The sequence below is a fragment of the Lepidochelys kempii genome, chromosome 8 (assembly GCF_965140265.1).
Source record: "Lepidochelys kempii isolate rLepKem1 chromosome 8, rLepKem1.hap2, whole genome shotgun sequence".
In the NCBI taxonomy this organism is placed as follows: Eukaryota; Metazoa; Chordata; order Testudines; family Cheloniidae; genus Lepidochelys; species Lepidochelys kempii.
Genome location: NC_133263.1, coordinates 35,133,907 through 35,154,085, shown reverse-complemented (window position 1 = coordinate 35,154,085; position 20,179 = coordinate 35,133,907). Strand labels below are relative to the sequence as shown.

At 50.2% G+C, this 20,179-nt stretch overlaps 1 protein-coding gene and 1 long non-coding RNA gene across 2 annotated transcripts in view; one reads left to right on the top strand and one right to left on the bottom strand.

The window, feature by feature from the left end:
• Nucleotides 1-20,179, bottom strand: part of LOC140915766 (uncharacterized) — a 62,221-nt gene that overhangs the window by 38,585 nt on the left and 3,457 nt on the right. The window lies entirely within an intron of this gene.
• On the top strand, nt 7,030-19,283 carry MZB1 (marginal zone B and B1 cell specific protein). The gene is made up of 4 exons (XM_073356023.1): nt 7,030-7,275; nt 13,373-13,494; nt 15,504-15,608; nt 16,508-19,283. The coding sequence occupies exons 1-4, from the start codon at nt 7,054-7,056 to the stop codon at nt 16,692-16,694; spliced, it is 636 nt and encodes a 211-aa protein (XP_073212124.1). The 5' UTR covers nt 7,030-7,053; the 3' UTR covers nt 16,695-19,283.

Here is a 20,179-nt window from a genome sequence, read left to right as displayed (position 1 = left end):
GTTTGGGCAAACCCAGCAAGTAATTACCCAGACTAGATTAAAAGATTGCAAGTTGCAACTCAAGTTGCACTCATGCCCAGTGACTGCAGTGTAGTCAGACCTCCCCGCCCCACACCAGCTCAGATCCTCAGCTGGTGTAAATCAGACTGGTACCACTGAAATCATATGAGGTTGTACCTGTTTTCCCCCGCTGAGGTCCTGGCCCAAAGAACTGAGTGAGAAATAATTAAGGAATCTGGCGCTTTTGTCCTTTGCTGTATAGAAAAGAAAAATTACAGTATGTCCAAAGCACGTCTGTTAATAACTATTAGGATAATTAATGTATTTATGTACATTGTGGCAGCGTCAAGGAGCTGCAGTCATGGCCCAGGACCCAGTTGTGCCAGGCCCTGTACAAACACTGAACAAAAAGGCAGTCCCTGCCCCAAGGAGCTTCCAATCTAAATATAACAAAAGACAACAGGTGGAGACAGACAGGCAGGCAGACAAGGGGGCACAAGGAAACAAGAGGTTCATATGGGTCACCATGGAAGGCAATGGCTATTTAGTGATGTATTTAGTAAGTTGCATCTTAGTGCTCAGCAGATGGTCAGTACTGGACCCAGTCCAACCCCACTGGACGTGTGGAAAATAAGCAAGCAGTAGGAAGCATGAGAAGAGAGTTAATCAATTATTAAACTTCTTCCAGTGTAAACGATCAGAGCTGCTGCTGGTAACCTGGGTACAGAAACTGTGTATGAACACGGTCTAAACCTTCCTCTGTGGCCAGGGGAGGTCCTGCCTTTGTCCACATTCAAAATGCAGGCAGTCTGCTGGTGTAGAAAGCACATCACATGCTCCAGCTTGGTGCTAGACCCAGCCTGCAGGCCCGATCGCGCAGCCCTTCTCAGTGCGAGTGGCCTTTGCCCCCCGCGGGAATCCCACTGACATCAGGGGCATGGCTCGGGTGAAGAACTGTGCATCTGAACGTGCCTCACAGGATCGGGCCCCAGGGGTGTTTGAGCTTCAGCGTCCAGGGCAGTGGTGCAGAGCTCTTGCTGCTGCTTTGCAGACAGCTCCCTGCTCACGGGCCAGCTCACTGGTTTCCAGCTGTTCTGCAGGTGTCAGGCTCAGTGTAAGGAAGCAGCCAGAGAGGCTGGAAACAAGGCAGAACCAGCTCAGCTGCCTTTCCTAGGAACCATGGCACCGCAAGAGGAAAGGAAACCGGAGCAGCCCTCAGGGACCAGAGTCAGCCAGGGGGAAGGACTGTCTGGGGTGCAGAGAGTGAGGCTGCTCAGCAGTGTGTAGTGGGGAGAAACACGTGGCTGGCTCAGGGAAGAGGGGAGCAGAAGTGATGTGGGGGGAGGTGGAATGAGAGCAAAGGGCGACGGAGTTAGAGGGGATATTTGCCTTTCTGAGGCCAAAGTGTAGGCAGGGCCCTGTGCCGAGTTTTAACAAGGTTTAATGAGAATCTCTAGCTAACAGCTCAACACTGCTATGCTTTAGAGCTGCCAGCCCTGGAGTAGCTTGGACGTCCTGGCTGGGCAGGAGCCAGAGGTATTAGGTCCAGCCATTCTAGCTCCTTGGAATTGATATCTGGTCAGGTGAAAGGAGGGTTGATGCAGGTTGAATAGTGTGTGTGAAATGGGAAGGGGTAATTTAATAGTGGTGCTTAAAGGTGAACTGCAAATCAAGCATGAAACCTGAGCTAAGCAGCGATTTCGATCCCTTATGCCCCCGCCCTGAGAGAACGCAGCATAGGCACGTGAATAGGGTGACAGAGTCATGGTGTCGGTCCTCTCTCTGCCACTGATTCACTGGGTGAGCTTGGGCAAGTCACTCAGATGCGGCATGTCTCAGTTTCCCCATCTGAGGGTTATGATAGTGACTCATCTCTGTAATGTGCCTTGAGATCTACCGATGAAGTGCATTCTGTAAGTGTGATTATTATTTATCACACTGCCGTGGGAGGCATTCAGCACAGAAATGATGCCCAGCACAGCAGGGCCCTGCCTTCTAGGCACTACTGCAGGACAAATTCATAATAAGAAGTAAACCTTTACAAATTCTTTCTAGCCCTCTTGGAAAGCCTCTCAGTACTTCCTGCTTCTCTGATGCGATTCCAGAATGCATCTTTTGGCGACATCCAATGGATTACCATGGATTACCCAGGCTGCAGTGTGACCTCCGGTATTTGTGATGTCACATCCTGGAATCTCGTCAGAACTAATGGGATTTCATGCAGGGGGGGGGCAAAAGAATCGTATACAAGTAAATTAAACTGTATTTCTCTGCGGAATGCCCATCATGGCCTGGCAAGAGGTGGGGATGAGTATCTCTAGGGAAATCTACAGCCAGAAAGCAAGACATATGAGCCCACTAAACCTTTGCAGTATCATAGATAACACCTTTCTGTGCCTACTACAGAGCTTTTGGGAAAGTTCACTGTAGATGAACACAGCTCAACAGCCCTTGCCAGCCTTCTAAGCCACCTTAACTTTTCATCCCTTTGCTGTTTATCATGGACAGCAGCCAGGGAAAAGCTTGATCAGCCTTCTAAATTGCACCCATCCTGGAACGCCTGACATGCTGACTCCATGACAAGCTGACCTGTTCAGAGCAAAGGACAACATGTTGAGCAAGCTGTAATCCCCACCATACCACACTAGGGCAAGCCATAGGTCTATGAGTACCCTAAATCCAATAAAAGAAGCACCCTTCCCTCCCATAATATCATATGTTCAGTGCCAGATCAGGAGAGAAGTGTCCTTCCTGACCCTATCAGTGATCAGCAGCAGCCCTGAAGCATGAGATTTTATTACTCAAGATGCTTTCAAATATTTTCTTTTTTATCTTAAACTAGGGAAGTTAAAAGCCAGTAACTATGTTAAATGCAACAGTAAAAGCTGGGATCTGAAAGCCACTTATGCCTGAAGAGACTCCCACAGGAACCATTCCACCATCCTCATGTGCACTGCAGTAGGGTCAGTCATTAGGTGACCACGTAACAATGGGGCAGGCTCGTCATTAGATATATAGGGTGGGATTTTCAAATGCACTCAGTTTTGATTGGCCTAACTCCACTCTCCATTCAAGCCAGTGGCAAAACTCCCGTTGATTTCAAAGGGAGTAGGGTTAGGCCAATGCAGAGAGCTTTTGAAAATTCCCTCCTTATTTGACAAATAAGAACGGCCATGTGGGGTCAGACCAAAAGTCCATCAAGCCCAGTATCCTGTCCTCTGACAGTGGCCAATGGCAGGTGCCCCAAAGGGAGTGAATAGACAGATCATCATCAAGTGATCCATGCCCTGTCACCCAGTCCCAGCTTCTGACAAACAGAGGCTAAGGACACCATTCCTGCCCAAATATAAGTGAAATAGCTGGTATTATAGAAATGGGCCAGACACTGAGGGGCACAACCTGCTCTCAGTTACAGTATGTTAGCCTGGAGTGAATCCACTGCAGGATCCGCACTGCAGAACATTGTGAGCTTTTAACAAAGAGAAGAAATGTGTAATGGGTCCATCATCTGGGGAATAAAAAAACAGAAGGCCTTTTTTCAAAGGTAAGCATGGGTTCATCTGCTGGAGACCCTGCTTGTGCAATCAGATCTGCTAGTGTAGCAGGAGAGAGGGGCGTAAATTAGGGTTACATTAGCCCAGACATCAAGATTCTTCACAGTGCTCTGGTCTGTGGGTCTGATTGCAGGATCAGGACATGGCGTGATCAGTATTTGGATTCCTAGTAAATGCAAGAGCTGATCAGTTGTCTACTGGTGCTAATCTGGTTTTGTTTTTTAAATGTGATCACGTGCGGCACCAGAAAAAAGCAACAGGAGTGACACTTGACGCTCTGAACTGCCAGGCCCTCTTCGCTCCGGAGAATATGCTTTGCCCAGCAAGCTGGAAAGATAGGTTCAGATGGACCTGCTAAAAGTGCCTTGTTGTCTCCCTTTGATGTATTTGTGTCTTTCCCCTGTTCCAGGAAAATTTTGTATACACTTGAGAAGATGAAGACACTGAACAAAATAGCTGGTGTTGAATACTTTGTTTTGCTTTGTAATGCAGAGGTTATACCTGCAATGAGATAGGACTGGACGGGACTGTCATACTGGACCCTGTCCTGCTCGTGGGGCTAAAGGAACCTTTCTCTAACATGCATAAAACAAATACATTTTTAAAGGGCAATAAAAGTGGTGAGATTTGAAACCATTATATTAATCATGTGTGTGAAATTGTATCGGAACCCACCTTACGGGGGGGCGCAGTATGTTGATGCAGATTCCTGATATGTTCGACTTGAATGCAATTCTTCTGTACAGTACAGGCTGATTCACTGAGGTGCCGATCCAAAGCACAGAGAAGCCAATGAAAAGCTTCCTGTGGATTTCAATGGGCCATGGGCACTTTGGTAGTCAACCTGCTATGCCAGTTCAGCCTCTGACCCCATTAAGGGGCTGGTCCTGGAAGCTGTCTATTTGAGGAGCCCCAGTTGAAGATAAGTCACCTCCGTTTGCAGGACTGGACCATGACAGAAAACATCATTAAGAGACAATCCAAAAAAACTTGAAATCGAATACAATGCTGCATGGAACAACAGCCCCAGGCTAAACCGATACTTGTTGCATTTCTGTATTGCTGCACTCCACAGGGTGTTTTGGGTAGGCAAAATATGCAGGATCAGGCTCTTCCTCGTGATGAGAGCTTCGCTCCTTCTTCTTTTATTATTTCTTTGCCTTTCTGTTGGGCTGCACAAACAGAAATGATTTAAGCCCCACAATGCCCCGGGAGGTAATTAAGTGGCATATTATTTTTATTTTGCAGATGGGAAAACTGAGGCACAGAGCTATGCAAGCTCTGATTCTGCACTGAAAGCTGTGCAGGTGGGAGGTTCGGTGGGGTGGGGGGGGAACCCAGGTTTAAGCAAAAATAAAATCTATCCACCTGGAAAGAGCAGAAACTGCCAGGAATGGTGCCACCTGGTGCTTTACTTGGCTACTGTATTCTATTCTATATGGGTTGTTATACCATGCTCAGCAGATCTATGTACTGAGACCTGCCAACTCATTTCACAGATGCCACTGACCTGCCGTCTTCCATTCACCAGCAGCCTGCTCCATTTGTGCCCATCTGAGCCAGGCTGACCTTTCCGCTGTATATCTGAGCCAGCTGTAGAGCCAAGCCCTCAGTGTGTGCTGCGTGGAAGGAAAGGGGTATGTTTGCTTGGACCAGGCCCTACATTTTCAAGCCTTAAGATTCTAAGTGGTTTTCTCCCCGAGGGCAATATAACTGCAAGTCTGCTCTTCCGATCTGCTGATTTACCTGGAGGCGACTGAAATTTCACAAAGATGGGTCTGAACTTCCTTAGTGTAGCTAGGAATTGTGCCAGTCAGCTGATCGCGCCTGGCCTGCAGCCACCGGGCTAACCCTTCCTTGCACTTTTAGCTCTGAGCAAGGGACCTGCCGTGTTTTAGAGCACATCAGTGAGTCCAGGGGGTGGGGTGGGGGGAGCTTCTTGTAGCTAAAGCAAAGGGGGCAGAGCAAACTGCCATACAAATGTGAGAACCTGGTGGGAGTTTGGACAGAAGAGCTGGGGGTGGGGGGCTATGATGGATTTGTGCTTAGTGCCCAGCTCCACCCCCCAGTGAATTAATAAAGCCTGGATTCCCTGAAGATAGTTACAGAATCCAGGATACACCGACCAGCTGCCTGATTGCTTCAGTCAAAACACAAGGGGCCAAATCACCAGCTAGTGTAAATCAGGCAGCTCCAGCGAAGTCTATGGACTACCCCAGCTGAGGCCATTGTGTCATGGAACAGTATTTGTTAGGAGAGGCTGTGACTGTCCACAGAGCCTAGTGTAGTTAGGTGCCCCAATGAAACCATCTCTCACCTGTTGGAGTCATAGACTGTCTGAGCAACGTTTGGGGTCTGACCCTGCAGGCCTTAATCAGGTACTGCTCCCACTGATTCAGAGCCGCAGGGCTGGGCTCAGGCAAAGTTTGGCGCCAAAGAGAAAGTGAGCCACTCGTTACCACTGCTAGAAAAGCAACACAAGCTGTCACTTCCTCTATGGCACTGGGGAGACGTAGGGTGAGAAAGTGGAGGGAATGCAGCAGGGAAGAACAATCAAGTAATCAGGGGATTGTTGGGGGGGCTGATTGAAAAAGAGAGAATAAAGGATTTCAGAGTGACCAGCTTGTAAGTGGGAACTTGAGAACTCTTTGCAAACCCTGGAAGTGTGCAACATCTCAGCTGGGGTGTGGAATTATTTAGGGTGGCATTATTTATCAGGAGGACAGAACTAGGGATCAGGGGGTGGAATTAAGCTGAAAACACTCCTAGGGGTTAGTGAATGAGGCAGAGGAATAAACTCTCCCAGGAAAGGGGTGGAAACCTGAGGCCTGGGGAAATTTAACCCTAGACTGGCCAGGAGGCTAGCTAATAAGCTCAACCCTGCATCAGCCCAAGAGGGAAGCAGTCTGGTTGGTCTCGTAGGACTTCCAGCTGTAACACCTTCATGCTTCTGTGTCTTTATATTTAGCTTTCAGAGTAACAGCCGTGTTAGTCTATATTCGCAAAAAGAAAAGGAGTACTTGTGGCACCTTAGAGACTAACCAATTTATTTGAGCATAAGCTTTCGTGAGCTACAGCTCACTTCATGCATCCGATGAAGTGAGCTGTAGCTCACGAAAGCTTATGCTCAAATAAATTGGTTAGTCTCTAAGGTGTCACAAGTCCTCCTTTTCTTTTTATATTTAGCAGAACTATGGCCACAAGTGACCCCCAAACACCATAAATGCCTTGAGACTGAAGAAGGGGAAAACAGTGGAAAGCTGCAGCACCAATGCCCCCCAGGTGTTTGTACCAGGGCCTTAACCAACGGGGTTTTCATTTGGGTAAAAAAACTACAACAAAGCGGGTTGTGCAGAGGGTGACACTGCCTTGGTGAAGTGTCAGTGACTTCTCATTGGCCAAAGGGTTTGCTTATTGCTGACCTGCTGCTTCCTTTCAGCGCATTCAGCCTCTCTCCCTTCTCAGTAGCTTCCTGAGAGGGGCTCTCTAAGCAGGGGAAATGAAGTCACTGCTGCCGGCTGTCTTGGTGCTGACCTTTTTTGATCTAAGAGCAGCAGATGACAGAAAGCATTCTCCCTGCAGCAACCCCCTCGGGGACTCGGGCCCAGTCTCGGAGACGGCCTTCTCTGCTACGGCCCCCCGCTTCAACGCTGAGGAAGCCTATTCTGCCCATATGCCTGAGCACCTTCAATGTGATGCCTGCAGAGCGATAGCCTTCCAGGTGAGTTCCCGCCCCGCAAGCATTAGGGCCACTGGGCCTCAGCGGCCCGGGACAAAGGCCCACACAGAAACGCATTAAAATCTGAAGCAAATCAGTGGATCACAGAACTGAGGGTTCACCTGATGATAGTGACTGTAGTTACACTGGTTTCAGAGTAACAGCCGTGTTAGTCTGTATTCGCAAACAGAAAAGGAGGACTTGTGGCACCTTAGAGACTAACCAATTTATTAGAGCATAAGCTTTCGTGAGCTACAGCTCACTTCATCAGATGCACTGAAGTTTATAATACAGTGACTGTAGTTACATTGTAGTAATTAGTGTATAGTTATAGTGTGGTTATGCTTCCAATACATGGAGATACTATTAACAGTCAAGTGAACTCCATGACTGAATTACTTGTTGTTACCCTTTTAGGGTCACTCTTAACACATGACACTACAACAACTGTGAAACGGTAGTTTTGGGTACAGGTACCTAGCCTGAAATCCTATACCCAGACAGTGAAGTAACTGGGTTACCCTCTAGCATTCCGCTGTAACTGCCGTGTAATTACAAGTCAGTGTATTATAACGTATGAGCAAAAGGAGAGATGGACAAGACCTGTTAGAGTCTCTATTTTGTTGTTGTTACTGTTATTACATAGCAACCCCCTGTCATGGACCAGGAGAGAACAAGAAGACAGTCCCTCCCCTTGCAGGATCCTTACACAGGGATTTCCAATGCTGCTCAGCTGATTTTGCTGCTGGTATTTCCACCTGATTGACAGAGGAGTCCATTGGCACAGAGAGGCTGTATATGCCCCCCACCCTCCTGCCAGCCAGAGGAGCATGGGCCTCTTGGTTGTCCTGTGGAGGAACTTCTGAAGGCTCAATGGGTGGGTTGGATTAGGCTCTCACCTTCCGTGACCAGAGTAACCCAGCCCTAAATCTCTATGGGGCAAACCCTACCTTATCCTCCAGCGCTGGGATGGGCTCTGCCCATCACTGAAGCACACAGGTTCTGCTGCTCAGGGAGCGAGGGGGCAGGCACTGAGAGTCAGAGCATGAAGGGGGATCAGAATACCAGAGCTGAGATCTGCCAGGCAGAGCTAAGAGGAGAATCCGGCTCTAAAATCTTGGTAAAGGAATTTTTGCCAGAGCTGCTTCCCTTGCCCACATTCCTAGAAACTGTGAGGGAAGAGGAATGGGTCAGCGGCCACTGTCTAGGGAAAGCCAGGGGAACAATGTCCATTCAGTCTCCCTGGCATGAAGCAGGCATTTCCTGGGCCAGAGATTTAGGACTCAGTCCTGCAATTGGATTCTCTAGCACTGGCTCTCCTGGGTATTTCTCCCCTTCCTCTGGTATAAATTCCGCAGTTGATGCAAGTGACTTGTAATATGTAACCCAGATTTAATGGCCTTTTATTTACTTTTTATGGTTGACATTGTGGACCGGGTACAAATTGCTGTGCCTGGCTATAAACCAAAGTTATATGCATCCCACACCGCTTTGCTGTAATAATCTTCTGGCTCAGCAAGGCACTCTGAGGCCAGATTTTGAGAACCTGGCCCCCAACACAATTTAGCACCCACTGTTATTCGGAGGCACAGTTTATGTTGTAGACACCTTATCCTCTCAGCCCATTCAGGGACTTTCCCATCCAAATGCCATGTGCCACACTCAGAAAAACTCACTCCAAATCACCTCCTTAAAGTGCAGCTCTGCTCTGCAAAGTAACCCTGCAAAAGTGCAGCTTCTTACTTGGCAGATCTGTTCCTCATGGGTGTCGGAGCTGAGTTTATCTAGACTTGCTCTGAGCAGGGTTAGGCAATGCAGCAGCTAAATTCCAGCACCTTGTCTACACTAGAGCTGCCCTGGAGTTAGTAATGGTGTGAAGACATGTTAAGGGGGAAAGGCTAGAGTAGACAAGTGGTGCGGAGTCTTTCCGCTAACTTCAATGCCCTTTGGATCACGCCATTGTGAAACAAATGTTCAGTCCTAACAATGGCACAGCACCTTCCATCTAAAGCTCTCAAGGTGCTTCCTAAGCATGACTGAATTAAGCTTCGCCCCCCCTCCCCCAAAAGCTAGGTGGGAATGGACATACGGCTACCAGTGACCTGTCCTGAGCCGAAGTACTGGGCCTTCCCTGGGCTCCTGGCAGTCCTGCTCTCCTCCGGCTTATCTCCTTAGCAAAGCAGCATATCTGCATTGAACTCCGAGGCAGGAGCAACTGCTGAGGGCCTTGAGTCCCTGTATTTCAGACAGCCATGCTGCGCTGCACAGGAACTAATGCAGGAGAGCCCAGCTCCCCGGGAGACACAGGGGTGAGGCATTCATAGCTTGCCAGTCCAACATGGGCAGTTGCAGAAGTTAAATCTACATTAGAGGATGTCCCTGGTGTATTAAAAAGAAAACCTCCTCTTGCAGAGATGCTGCCGTTAACAGCTGGCTCACAGCCGTCCCAAAGCAGCCTCTGTTTTCCCGCTAGAGGGTAAAAATGGATTTATGCAAATCACCCCAACCAGAAGCCTGCAGGTGCAGAGCGTCCCGGGAGAAAATCCCCGAGAAAACAGCCACACAGCTGCTTTCAATAGCCTTCGCTGGGCTCAGGCTGCAGTCAAGCCATACCAGCCCTGTGCGAGTCTGACTACAGCCCCTTCTGGCTGAGATCTCACAGCTCTTTCCTACCCAGGAATTCAGCCTTGCAATCCCCTGTAGGAGGTAGGGAAGCATTTATGCCCCATCCCTCAGAGGGTTAGGTGATTTGGCCATGTTCATGCAGCAAGTCAGTGGCAAAGCTGGTCATAGATCCCCCGCAGGAGCCCTGATCACTGACCAGCTGCTGTGTCTGTGCCCAATGCCTTTCTGCCCATGAGCTAATGAATGGGTTTCTTTTGCTGCATCCAGCATCCCGCACAGCTCACCGCTCTGACGTAGTACTAGAGCCCCCAGCTCTCTGGACTTGGCTCATTGATAGAGACTGTTGCATTGGGAACACTTTAGTGGTCTAGCTCAGCTCCTCAGAGGTCTTCAGGCACCTGACTCCCTTTGACTTCAATGGGAACTCAGCCATAGTGCCTATGCCTGGCTCAAAGTGTGTGTGTTCTGTGCTGGGCTGGCAGCCCCCTAGATAAAGCACTGCTAAGAGCAGCGCAAGCTCCCTCCCATCATGCCCTGCTTCCCTACATGTGCGTCAGACCTGGCCCGGAGGGACCACTCCTACAGGAGAGTGGGGGGTGCAGGCTCCTTGACCCAGAGCAGACAGCCAAGGAGAAAGCCAAGGCTGTAGCTGCTCTGAGTTACAGGGGTGGTTGCTGAGAGCTAAGACTGAGGCCCACCAAACTCATTACACATGTTCAGCAAACAGCTGCAAATGGGCACTGACACCCTGACACTATGGCAGGGTGCTGTGGTGACTGAAACAGGTCCTTTCCAACCATGCAGAATAAAGACGAGCTGAGCTGCAGCTGCCCCTGAGAGTAACTATTTTTTGGCTCTTGTGCCAGGCTTTGCCAAACAGCTTGGCATGTTGGGTATTGATAAATCAGTCCCTTGTTTAGGTGCTGAGCTCTAGCTAGCCTCACCTCTGTTGTGAGTGCTGAGCCTTCAATACCTAGCCTTTCAGCTTGGCAGGGTAGCACAGGGCTCATAAGAATTAGAGAGGGAGGGGCCTTAGGCCATCCAATGCAGGTTGTTGTCTTCCTATCTCTTTGTCCAGCTCTCTCTTCTCCATCGTTCCGCGCCCCCCTCCACCAGTCTCTTTCATCTGCCATCCTTCAGGGCCAATGCCTGTTTGGTTTTCTGTTGGCCTCAGGCTTTGCTCCAAACGTTTGCTAACAGGTGGCCTGCTGCTGCCTCTGCATGCCCACTGCAGCTGAGCCTTACTGGTATGTGAGGGGAGGATGTAAACTTATTTTAGCTTCTGGCCTGAAAGAAAGGAAACTCCGGGCAAGTGTTCGAGGACCACGTTGCAGACAGGCTCCTGCCCCCACTCACGTGCAAAATGGACTGGAGGCGTTGCTGCACAGCAATCCCTCGGCCTGTGCATCCATCCGTCCATCCCTCACACACTCACCGCTTCCCCCAGGGGTTTGGAGGGAGGGGACACGTGGTGTGTCCCACTTTTAAGCAGATTATTTAACGAGCTGATTTGCATTTTGAAAAGACTGCCCATATAACTTTCAGCTTCAGTCTGTGGGCAACAAGCCCTGGCCCCAGCAGTGGCCATGCACGGAGCTGCACAAACCTTGGCATTAGGGGCTTATGTTCTAGAGAGCGCCAGGGGGCTAGGGATATGGGTGGATGCTGGCAGGTGCCAGAAGGGGAACCAGGGGTCAATGCTGTTCCCTGCTCCCCTTTGGTCCCTGCTCCCGCAGCGGCTGCTTCCTGGGTTGAATCCAGCAGGGGGTGCAGCACAGGGTGAGAGAAAGGGGTCTTCTGGCTGCCTGTGACTGAACCCCTGGTGGCCACCAGCTGCAATTGCAGGCCAGGCCTGTAGGATGGTTGGTGGCTTTGCTACCAGCTCAGTCCCCTCCAGCGCACTCTGCTCCCCGCCTGTCCAGCCAGGCCCTGCCTTCCCCACACCCAAATCCCCCCAGTCAGTGGGGGGTGGCTGAGGCAGGCCAGGGTAGAGTCAGAGCTGCCTAGTTAGGAGTCCCAGCTGCAGTCTCCAGCCTGCCCAGCTGGGGACTGATGAGACCTGCTGGCCGAGCCCAGCAGCTGTTAGGCCGCTGGCACAGGAAGGGGGAAGGAGCTGGACAAAAGCTGGGGAGAGACATTGTTTCCTCCATTGACACCCCCCCGAAAGTTGGGGATATATGTTGGGGGAGGGATAGCTCAGTGGTTGGAGCATTGGCCTGCTAAACCCAGGGTTGTAAGCTCAATTCTTGAGGGGGCCATTTAGAGATGACCTCCTGAGGTCCCTTCCAACCCTGATACTCTATGACAGACACAGCCAGGCTGGCTTTAGGAGCTGCTCCTGAGCAGCCCCATTGACTGGGGCAGGCTTGGTAGGGCTTCCTAGCCAGTACTGGCATGGCTGCACCAGTGCAGGTCTGAGTGCCTCCTGGGTTCCTCCTCCATGCATCCCAAGGGGAAGGGATGGATCCTTCCACAGTAGGGTTCCAACTTTCTAATTGCTGAAAACCGAATACGCTTGCCCAGCCCCCTGCCCCACTTCTTCCCCCGAGGCCCCGCCCCTGCTCACTCCTCACCCCCCTCCCTCCATCGCTCACTCTGCCAGGACACACCTGGCTGGGAGGAGCTGACACAGAGCTTGCCCAATCAGGGCACTGCGAGGGCTGGGGCAGGGAAATCAGGGCAGAAGGGGGTTGGACAGGATCCCCACCACCACCAGGTGGCGGCACCTACCTCTTGGAGCCCGATCTGGAAGCCAGCCACTGCTGTGTCAGGCGTCCCAGGTGAGCGGAGAGCAGTGGCTCCAGCCGCAGCTGCTGCTCTTCCTACCCCCAGTGGCGAAGGCCAGTTACTGTGGCCAACTGGACTTTTAGCATCTGGTCAGCACAGCTGACCAGACGCTGCCAAATTCCTTTTTCAGCTGGACATTCTGGTTGAAAACCAGGCACATGGCAGCCCGATTCCACAGAGCAGGAGTCAAGGCCTGGAAAGAGTTAGTGACTTGCTCTAGAAGAGCCAAGAATTGAACCCAGCTCTTCTGAGTGCAGGGCCTTACCAATGACCCTTACACCACGGGCTGGAAGGGGCAGACATAGAGGCATGACACAGGAATCTCCTTATGCCAGGAGACCCTGGGAGTCATTTATCATCTGTTTACACCAGCAGAATGGTTTCAAGGGGCCACATCAGTTTGGAAGATTGGACCCTGTGTGTGTAATTTAAATATATGGGTGAGGTACCCTGGCTAGACACCATGAAAGCCCGCAGGTTTGTTTGTGTGTGCACTGTCACATCCGCTCGGTGTTTCCCTTCCACGAAAATCTAGGCACTAGAAGCACATTCAGACAAGTGGGTTTGGGCGTCCCCTGACCAGAGCAGGGCTGTGCATTGCTAACATCCCCACCATGCTTCATGGAGCAGTGTTCCCTCCTTAATATTATATCAGTCTCAGCTGACCGGTCTCTGTCTTGTATTGAAGATGCAGAAATACCTGACAAAAGCAGAATCCAAACGGTCATCTGCTAAAGCGCCGGCCGCTCGCCTCAGCGAGTCCGAATATGTGGACACACTGGAGAACAGCTGCTCGCAGAGCTGGGAAAGGTGAGTCAGCGCACGCGTTGATCTGAACCCATCATATGTGCGTGGTAGCCAGTATATCTGCCCAGCGTAGCCCAGCCTGCTCTCCTCCTCAGCCCCCAGAAAGGAATTGAGCTGCACTTCGGGACCCAGCAAAGCTAAACTCAGAGAGGCCCGTGAGCATTTCCAGGGAGATGCCTGCTGATGCGTCAGATGGGAATGGGAAGGGCACCAGGCTCCCCACAGCAACTCAGTCCTCAGCAGTCCAGGGGGAGCTTAGAATGGCTCAGGGAAGGTCATATTTAGACAGCACAGATGATCAAGGCAGGTCTTGGATTAGTGGGATTTCTTCAGACTGGGGAGTCGTGCTCCAAGCCCAAAGCAAAGGGTGATGGGGGGGCACGGAACCACCCTTAGGCACAGCCCCATGCTCCGTGGCCCCTTAGGCACAGCACCGTGATCCTGGAAGGTGCTCAGCACCCATGGAAGACACCAGGAACCTGGGTGAACTGTCTCCCAGAGGTGCTTAGCACCTGGCAGCACTGGGCCCTGAGCAGGCTGGTAGCCTTTGTATTTCCCCAGCATCATTCAGCCTTGTGGTCTCCTCACTTAGGGCAGCAGCTCCCTGGCCTTTCTCACTGGAAAAGGTGGTTGCCGTCTCAGCTGGACTGACGTCCCAGCCCCAAACACCTGACCCAGGCAGGCAAGGCTGTCAGTGCTGTTCGGTCAGCCTGGATCGCAGCTGGTTGGGAAAGGGGCTCTGCAGGCCCCCCAGCCTGGTGAGCCGACCAGTGACCAAAACAACAGTGCAGACCTGCGGCTGCTTCTCAGAGTGTTAGTCCCGCCCACGAGCCAGGCCACCAGTGCCTGGGCCAGCCCTTCCCAAACTCCGAGACCCGGGTGAGCCAGCTCCTTTGGGCCTCTGCCGCCCCAGAGACAGCCCGGGCACCTGACACTGGCTTTCCTGAGTCCTAGGCAGCGCCCTGACCACTGGCCCATCCTTCCTCTCTACAGGGACAAGTCTGGGCTTTGTTGTCATGTAGACCAGCCCTATGTGAGAGCTGCCAGGAAGCCAGGCACTGTACAGGGTCCTGCAAGATGTGTGGGGAAATTTTTCTGCCTGCTGAAACTTGACCCACTATGACACAGCTAGCCCTGCTCCTGGGAAATGGGCCTGGAGCCTTGAAGAGGCTCAGGACCCAATTTGACGAGACAGTGCCAGGAGCTCCCCTTTCCTGCCCACCCTGGGCAAGGCAGGCCCAGCTCCCCCCTCTTTCCACTGCAGGTGTGAGATCTCCAGTGGGCGGTGGGAAGGGGGCTGCACCCCCTGCCCTGGGTGTAGACTGGGAGGTATGCTGCAGCGCCCTCAGAGCTGGCAGAGGTGTGTCTCCAGTGTGAGCTCCCCATCCTGGCTGACTGCCACAGCCCTGCCTACGGCCTCCAGCCACGCTCTGGCCCCTCCACACTCCCTTTAGCTCACTCAAGGGTGCCAGGGGACAGAGCCCTGTGCTCGGAGAGCGGCCTGTTGTGTGAGGCTCAGCCCTGCACTACCCTGGCACTCAGAGCACTGGGATCCAGGGCTGCAATTCAGGCCCACCCTGGAGACAGGGGCCAGCTGTGCCGCTCAGCTCTGGAGCTGCCCATCTCGACAGCTCCCGAGGGCTCAGCTCTGAGCTTTGGGCTCCAGCCCAGCCCTGCAATTGATCAAAGTTCAGATTCAAGCCAACCTCAGGGAGGGTGTTTTATTTAGCTGCCGGCAAATTCCCAAGGTTCAGTGACATGTAACAACAGGAACATAAACAAGGGGGTTAATAGATTCCTGCTTACAGGCCCCCCATGTAATCAGAGGAAAGGCCTGGGCTGCCCTCCCCTCACTAGCCCCAACCACCAACTGCTTGGCCTCACACTCCCCTTCCCCAGGGGACTTGGGGTTTGTGTGGAGCAGCTGCTTCCTCACAGCTTCTTAAAGGCACAGACTCATGTTTCATGTCACCATCACTGTGACTTTGTGATGTTCCCTCTTCTCTCCCCAGCTATGGAGTGAAAGAAGTGGGGGGTGTGAAACGCTTCGCAGGGCCTGGCCTGGAGAGCCAGGAGACCATGAGTGTCATGATGACGGGTGGACCATGGCCAGCAAGGTAAGCCCAGAGCCAGGCAAACAAGAGTGGGGGGCTGGGGAGCGTGTTAATGGAGGAGTAGCCTTGGGGGGCACAGCAAAATTTGAAATACCAAATGCAATTCCCTGCTGTATTTGGGGGGAACAACCCCCCCTAGAAGCCAACTGGCTGTTTTTCTGGATGCTAAATGGGTTGCCAGTGGCAAACTGGGCTCTATTAATGGTGCCTTCCAAAAGAAATGGAAACGGGGCTTGCACAGGTCCCCCGGGGCTCTCGCTCCCAACCAGGGACCAGCCTGAGCCTCCACTTCCTGCTGAGTACCAAAGGAGAGAGGGCAGCTGCTGAGCATGCTCTCCACACCTGACTCCCAGACTGGCACTGTGACACGAGTAATGTTTGCAGAAGTGCCCAAAGGCCAGATTTTAAACGGGTTTTGGTGCCTAACTCCCAATTTAGATGCCTAAATACCTATAAGAGTCCGGGCCTGAGTCCCATTTTCCACGGTGAACATTGCCAACCTTGTGCCAAGCAGTAGCAGATTTCGGAGCCATGCACGTTGGCGGAGAAATCCATGGCCCTGAGTCTGGATATTTTTGTAGTGTCACTTATTTGTTGATACTCTTTGTGCCAGTCCAGGAATGGCGGTGTTCACACAGCACCCAAACAATCCCCTCTTGCAGAAATCTCAGCCCCAGTGAGCAACTCTAGCTCAGGAGATTAAGGCAGAGAGCAAACTTGCTAGATGTTTGCAACAGCTCCCCGCAAAGAAACTAGATCACAACCCTGCATTGCTTCCAACTCCATGTATGGCTTACACGCTGAGATAAACAACCTGTTGTCCTGTGTGTGACAGCGCCACCTGGTGGCACCTGCCATAACAATGACGTGAATTCCTGTTTCTGTTTCTCTTGTCTTTGTAGGTTATATAAGCTGTGCCACAGCTACCTGGGTGAATTTGGGGAAGAGCAGATCTACGAGGAGTACCGACGCAGGCCGGCTGCCTTGGCAGAGTTCCTGTGCGCCGAAGAGCAGAGCACCTGTACAAGACTTCGCAACACCAAGGGCAAAAGCCTAAACAAAGCGAAGGCTCTGCAGATTGAGCTGTAGTTCTGCTCCCGCTCAGGGAAGATTGGCAAGTAGGGCTAAGCTGACGAGTGTGTTCCATCAGCCTGGCTTCTGCCAAGGCAGATTGGCCATCAAAGGAGACCAATGTGATGTTTCTGGGCTTTCCCCCAAAAAAGAAATGCTTCCAGGCTCTTTTACATTGTTGCTATTGCTTAAAAAAGATCAATCCCTGTAGCTTCGTAGGGCTGACAGGCAACCCAATAATAACAAACCACCGTGTGCATCCGGGCAACCCAGTAATAACAAACCACCGTGTACCTCCGGGCAACCCAATAATAACAAACCACCGTGTACATCCGGGCAACCCAATAATAACAAACCACCGTGTACCTCCGGGCAACCCAATAATAACAAACCAAAATATACAGTCAGGCAACCAAATAATAACAACCCAATATGTAAATCCAGGCAACCCTATCATAACAAAACAACACATACAGTCAGGCAGTTTTATAAGAATAAAATTATATTCTTAGCCCAGCAATTATTTATTGGCAACCCTAAAATAAACCAACACACATATATAATTACACATCATATATCAATCCAATGCCAGAAACACATGGTGGCAGATCCTCAGTGTAAATTATCATAGCTTCAGCAAAGTCTGTTGGAGCTGGGCTGTAGTCAATGGCACTCTGACAATTTCCACCTGCTGAGGCTCTGCCCCTTAGATCTCATATAAGCTCAGTAAACTGAAATAGTTACATCCAGCCTGCTTTTTAGAAGCCCCGACTCCTCACAGGTCCCTTTGACTTCCTTTCCCGCATTGAGGCATGGGGCATATGTAGGTTTGCTGCTGAATTCCTCAGGTTTCTAGCTGTACATTCTATAAATAATGCATTTTACTAACTATATGAGTATAAATCAATGGCCCATCATTTCCCACTGTATCTCACATCTTTAAAAAGAAAAGGAGGACTTGTGGCACCTTAGAGACTAACCAATTTATTAGAGCATAAGCTTTCGTGAGCTACAGCTCACTTCCTCAGATGCATATCGTGGAAACTGCCAAGGCATCTTTAAGTCATTCTCAGAAGGTCATTTCAATGATCGTCAACCCTATGGCGCCCATGGTGCAAATACATGTGTTTCAGGTGGTTTGAAAAATCTCTTTCTAGGCTGTTCCCTCGTATGGGCTAGTGCCCATTGCCTGGCAGCACTAAGGTGTCTCCTCCATCACCCTAACTGAGCACAAGGGCATTGATGGCTTAAGTCAGTGTGGAAACTTTCTGTCTTTGTTTAGGTGGAGGGGTTTTAAGTGCATTTGGGGGCCTTTTACTCACTGTATGATCAATTGTTTTCCCTTGGCTATTCTTCCCCTGTTATTTCTATCTAATTTTAGGCTGCCTGTCTTTTGCTCATCACCTGTGGGCTCAACAGGTGACCCTGCTGCCCTATCTTCCCAGCACTTAGGGACGTTTCAACCCTTTTCCACCTAACTTCCTTCACTTCTTCCTTCACAGTGGGATATTTCTGACAGCGAGAGTCATTCCTTTGGAATGTTTCCAGTTATTAGCTGCTTCCTTTTGTGGCTCACAGACCTGCAGTCTGATGAGCAGGTTGTGCATTTCATACTTTGTTCTGATCCTGTTCTAGGTTCCTGCTTTACATTGTTAAGTTCTAGCTGGCCGAGTGTCTGGGCTGAATGGCGCTGTTATTTCAGGGGATGGTTTGTTTTATAAAACATGATGGCCTGAAAACTGGTTTATTTTGCCACAGAAAAATACAATGAAAATTAAAGAAAACTTGAAAATGTTGACATGTCATTGAAAAATCAAAAAAGTTTGTCTGAAAAGCAAAAAGTGTTTGGTTTTCAGTTTTTCAATGAAAACTCAAAATATCCCAGGGAAAGCAGCCACTTTTGGGGAAAAAATTTATTGAGTTGAAAACTCAATTTTCTGTCAAAAACCTGCTGAGATCAAAAAATTTTGACCAGCCCTACTCATGGGCCTGGCTTAGTAAAAGGCTCAGGACAGTGGGAGCTGAGCACTCTGGGAGATCTGGCCTGATCTTGTGTAGTGCTGAGCACGTCCTGAGCCAGCATTCTTCAGCTCTGATTACTGTCAGTAGGAGTTGGAGGCACTTAGCACCTGGCTGGATGAGTCCCTGCTTGTGTGTGTTCAGGCATTTGTGGAAATGTTCACAAGTGCTGAAAGTTTTCCCAGCTTAGCAAAGAGCGTGCTCGTCTGTAAAGCATGTTGTTCGTTAGCCTTTCATGTAACAACTTTTAATGATTCAACCATTTGCAGCTGATTAAAATGGTTCATTCTTCCAATCAGGGAATGGAACAATGTCATGTGACTTTTGGTAATCGACTACATGCCCCAAACAAGGAATAGTCTGAGTGAACTGTTCACAATCGACTTACGGTCTGAAAATTATTCACTCCAACACATTCACTGAAAAAAAGCCTAGACTGATTCATACACTGTTCTCTAACCAAGAAAGGGTCTGATGTCACGATGCATACTGTACATAATGAATAGCTCAACCAGTTCATGAAATGAGACCGTTTGTAGATCCTCTGTTGGGATCATCACATACTCTGACTTTTTTTACATTGTCCCTTTAAAGAGCCATTGACAAAACCAAAAGAAAAAGTGTAATGTTTTCCAAAGTGCCTATGTCACGTCGGAGTCTAGGACTCATTAAAAGTCAAAGGGCATTAGGCACTTTTTCAAATCAGATTTAGTTCACTTACACACTTTTGAAAATTTTACCCACAGCCTATGGCTGAATGAGCGCTGGCATCAAACTGAAAATGAGGGCCCGAGTCTGCTCCCCCTTATATTAGTGTAACAACACTGCAATGGAGTTGCTCCTGTTTTACACCAGTGTTAATGAGAGAAGAATAAGGCCCTAGGGCTTTGGCTACATGGGAAGGTTTTGCAGTATAGCCTAAAGTGTGAATTTAAACCATTATAATTCTACCAGCATAACTCCCTCTATGGACACTCATACCAGAATAAGTGTGTCCACACAGGAGGTTGGCTATGCAGTATAACTATAGCCATGTAACTGGCACAACTTTCCCATGTAGACAAGGCCTTAGTTAAGTCAAGTCAAGTTCTAATATGCTCCACGGCCATTATAGCATCCCTCCTCATTCTACATGAGAATAGCTACTACATTCATGTACAATGTTACCATGTCCCGTAGGGCTGAGTGCTCAAAGAATTAGATACCTAAATACCTCTGAGAGTATAGTCCAGACTCATCTTCCCATCACGCAGCCCAAGCAGTGCTGGGCAAGGCAAGTAGGGGAGCATTGCCTTGTGCAGCATCACTTTGCATTGGGTCACTTGACCGCTGCAGGTGGCTTCAGGGGCAGTGACCAGCAGCCATCAGATGACAGCATGGCCAAGGGCTGTGGGAGCAGAGCAGGCAGCTATCCAAAAGCACTGGGCCTCCATGCAGATGGCATTGGCCTCTGCAGGTGTCCAAAGAACTGTGCAGAACTTAGC